The sequence below is a fragment of the Corapipo altera genome, unplaced genomic scaffold (genome assembly GCF_003945725.1).
Source record: "Corapipo altera isolate COAL_440 unplaced genomic scaffold, ASM394572v1 70, whole genome shotgun sequence".
Taxonomy (NCBI): Eukaryota; Metazoa; Chordata; class Aves; order Passeriformes; family Pipridae; genus Corapipo; species Corapipo altera.
In genome coordinates, this window is record NW_020884911.1 from 3,332,118 (window position 1) to 3,336,448 (window position 4,331).

At 43.2% G+C, this 4,331-nt stretch overlaps 1 protein-coding gene across 3 annotated transcripts in view; it reads left to right on the top strand.

The window, feature by feature from the left end:
* Positions 1-85: 85 nt before the first annotated feature.
* The window catches only part of KIAA1841 (KIAA1841 ortholog), a 22,314-nt gene continuing 18,068 nt past the window's right edge, over positions 86-4,331 (top strand). The window contains exons 1-2 of one of the 3 annotated variants that reach the window (XM_027653728.1): positions 86-213; positions 3,195-3,360. In XM_027653728.1, coding sequence (XP_027509529.1) covers positions 3,211-3,360 — 150 coding nt within the window. In that variant the 5' untranslated portion in view covers positions 86-213; positions 3,195-3,210. Of the gene's footprint in view, positions 214-3,194; positions 3,361-4,331 lie in introns of those variants that run through there. The other 2 variants (XM_027653730.1, XM_027653729.1) reach the window with 2 other exon arrangements.

The window sequence follows — 4,331 nt, forward strand, 5'->3', positions numbered from 1 at the left end:
GGGCACCGCCCCCCCACCCCCCCGCCCCTCACGGCGCTCCCGCCCTCCCCGTGAGGGCGGTGCCGGCGGGCGAGGGCGCGGCGGGTCCGCACCGGCAGCCCGCGGGTCCCACGCGTTCCCCCGCGTTCCCCCGCGGAGCCGCCGCCCCATCACGGCCTGAGGAGGAGCCGCGTCCCGTCCCGTCCCGCCAACCCCGCGCCTGGGAGCCGCCAGGTAAACCCGGGAGAGCGCCCCGGGGCGGGGGCTGTCGGGGGTCCCCGCTCTGAGGGCGTCGCACGAGGAGGCTGCTGCACTTGTAGGGTCTAGACCCCGGGACCGGCTTTTATTGTTTTCGTTTGAATACCTTCCGGTTTTTAATTTCGGCGAGCTGCAAAGTTGCTGTTGTTCCTCATTCTGCAGCATCACTTCGCTGCGTTTCGGGGCTGTGGATGGAACCTCGTGCCCGTCCCACCATCTTCACCTTCCCCCAGGTTATTCTTACAGGAGGAGTAGTTCTTCATTTTTACGTTAATTATTTGCTTTAAATAGTAATAATTTTTTTTCAAAAAAGTCGGTCTTACATGGGACGGTGCGTTTCCGTAATGCAAAGCAACTTCCTGCATAATGAATTAACTCTTAGGAAACCTTTGCACCGCTTTATTTAGAATTCCGAGTATTAACAGAAATTCCCGTTCTCGTGTATCTTTCTGTCCTGTGCATCTGAAATGAGTTGATCAGAGTTAAATAATTCTGCAGCTGTTTTTCCTCCCACTTCCACAGCTGAGGAAAGGGTTAACTTGAGCTTTCCTTGCATTAATAGAACGGAGAGAATCTTCAGAAGTTGATTTCTCTCGTAACAATACGATTTATTTTTGCTGCTGCTCTTACAGTTCTTGCATGAGGCAGCACCCTGCGTGTGTCTTTAACTGCATCTACAACAGGATTTCCTGAAGGCCAAAAAGGCAAATGTTAAATATCAAGTATAAAGCCGCAGAGAGGAGTCCTGTGCCCTTCCCAGAACACGAATAAAAATATTTAACTTCTGTACGCTTGCAGTTAAGTCTCTTCTTTCATTTGTCTTTGCAGTAATAGGCATATACAAAACTGTGTTTTAATGTGCAGAATAAGCAAATAAAATAAAAATATATGAGGGACCAAGAGTTGATTCTCTGTGAAGGTGTCACCACGTTTTAGGGCACCTGTCATCCCTTCATGCCCGGGTTGCTTCATGCTCACAGGTCTGATGTGGAGGAAGCTTGTTACCAGTGAAGCACTCAAAATTTTTCCCTGTGAATTATAGACTCAAAACTGTTGGAAAATAACTGCTTTTTTTTCTTTCTTTCTTTCCTTTCCCAGTGTAATCATCCCATAGAACTAGTCCTCAGAGTGGTGATTCATGGATTATTGACGTTGCTGGTAATTTTACTCGCATTAAGCTTATTTTACGGTGCGAGACCAGGGGATTAGAATGCTCCAGCATTGACTTATCTCATCCAAACATATTTTTAAACCAGCTGTGTGAAGTAGCACGAGAAGTCAGCTTTGTATTTTATAACCATGGAGGTTTGCTACTGGTGCTGCCCTGTCCTGACCCGGTTATTTCTTCTCCTAACAGCAGATATGGGAGGTATTCCATGGCTTAAATATAATAGGTGCTGACGTGTGTCTGCACACTGATGGTGAGAAGCCTCCACCACAGAATCACCACAGTGACACCACTTGGAAAGTGCATCAGGGTGAGGGATCAGGGCACAGTGACTGCAGGGAATGATCTGCCTTTGTCTCAGAGTGGTGTCTTGATTGGAAAGTTTGGGCTCATGTAGCCTGTGAAGGAGTTTTGTCCTTTAAAACTGGCTATGTGGTGTGTTTTGCAGCAGATTTCATTGAGTTAGAATTGTTGTGTCAAATTGTCTTCTGTTTCATGTCTCTATTTTTTTTTTTTCCTGTAGGAAACCTAAGAATTCTCTCGGTGGTTTCTGGGTTTTTTCTTTCTGATTTAATTCAGCTGCTCTTTTTAGAGGATGAAAGCTTACACCTGCTATTGTGATTTCTGTTTCTACCAACAAAACAAACAACAAAAAAAGAAGTGCTGGAAGAGCTTCTAGGGGCAGAAACAAAATCAGGGCTATTTTGTGTGTTTTAAACATCTTTTCTTTTAGAAAGTGGGTGATGCAAAGGAAACATCTACGTGTAGTGTACTTTTAGTAACAAGTGATCCCTTAAATCCACTATCACAGTGTATTTTCTCTCCAATTCTCTATAATACTTGCTTTGTCAGTCAAAAATCTGTGTGTGGCTTTTGAGTTCTGTTATTTATGTGATCTGTTTAAGGTACTTTAGAAAATGGCTTTCCAGGTATGAATCCTTACTAAGATCTTTGGCTGATCCTTGAACATGAAACTCTTGGTCAATGCCTGCAGTTCTCTCCCAGCACAGTAATTTGAGCTTTTACTGTGTTTTACTGTTGCTATTTGGATAAAGAAAAAAAACCTCTAAATATCCTTTTTTTTTTTTTTTTTCAAAATAGCAGAGCTGATTTTTTTTAGGATGTTTAATACTGTCCATATCTGCTTTGTTCTGGTGTTCAGCTTGAAGCTGAAGGGAATAAGGGTTTTTTGGAACTGATAATCCCAGCTAATCAGGGGTTAGGAGTGCCTTAGGACAACTCAAAAGCCAGGTCTTCGGGATGAGAGTTGAATGATATCCAAGTGTTGTGTTTCCTGGCTCCAGAGTGTTATTGGTGGCCCTCAGCTGGGTGCCCTGGGTTGGGTCCTACATAACTGCAGTCAGATGTGCTGCAGAAATGGGCAGAGCAAGAGAAGAGCAAAGCTGAGAGCAAAAGGAGAAGCTGAAGATTTAGGAAAGAGAGAGAACTGTATTTGAACGTGATGAAATTTTAAATATATCTTAGGCTGCCTCTGAGATTTTGGGAGGCCTCTCTGTTGTATTGGAGGGCTCAGTGGTGTGAATCCCACCTGGAAACAGAAAACTCAAAGGAAAGGCAGGTCATTCCTGCTGCTCTTGGGTTGGGATTGGAGTGTTTTTCACGTCTGCTTCTCCCTCAGGGTTCTGAGAATACACCAGTTTTGTCAACTGAAGCCTCAGTACTTGACTGTAAACACTTCCCACAGGAATTTTTGAAGTGCTGCAGGTAACACAGACCAAGCTTTAGCAAACCATGCAGTGAGACTTGCTAATAAGTCTTTCTCTTGTAGGCTTAAGTAGCCAAAGATGAGTCGTGGATTGTCAGAAAACAATAACTTCCCCTATGACAACAACCAAATGGTTTTGGATGTGATCCTGTGTTCCCTCATTGGGGTTCCTCAGCCCATCAACTGGGACAGTGTGGCAAGGCTGGTCCCAGGATATACATCCAAAGAGGTGAGTTCACTAATAAGAGAACTTGTTTTCTTTAAGAAATGCTTTATGGAAATCAAAATATTTTGGGGGGGAGGGGGAGGGAGGGAAATTGAAGTTAAGGGGTTTTTGGTTCCTCAACTGATTTATACCTAAAGAATCGAATATGTTAAATGAGCAGTAAATTAAAAACTGTATTCTGCATTTTACTTCATTAGAACTGATACAGAATAAGAATAAAAATTCCTGGAAATGAAAAATTTAAAAAGTGGAATAAAAAAAAGAATAATTTCAAATTACATAGCTAGAACTTTGATGAAAGGCTGCCAATACCCACTAACCTCATGTAGGTTTTTAGTATCCTAACTTGCAAACCTCATAACTTTCTATGCTGTTTGCTGCAATTGTAAGGAAGTAGGAGTTCCAGACCTCTGCTAGGTAGTTAAGAGTTCAGTTGCCTCTTGCTTGATCCTGCAAGATTTGGATTTTTCTTTCTCTGGTTGGAATAGAGTTGGAAGAACCTTGTACTTCCATACTCTCCTCTTTCTGGATTGCTGAATTTCCCGGTGAAATGCTCGGGTTTTTTAGCAATAATTTTGACTTTTCCGTTGCTGAGAGAGGAAAATGTCTTCTGCCCTTGTGATTCAGCAAAGCTGAAAGAAAACAAGCCAGTGGTTTTGACTTCCTTGCAAACATAATGAAGAGTGTCAGCTCACATTTATAGCACTGCTGTAACCTTGCATTGAGAACATAAAAATGAAGGATTGGGAGTAGAAGCTTCTGTGGAATGTTGCTGCCTCTCAAGGGCTTGGGAAAGTGCTTGGGGACATCTCTGCTGTTCACCTTTCAATATGCACAAGTACCATGCACATTAAGCAAATAAAATAACAATTCAGGGAGCTCTCTCCTCGTGTTAATTAATGTATTTGATTAGTACATGTCTGTTTACTCTGCTTTAAAAGAACTAAGTGCTTCGAATGCGTGGAGTCCCTGTT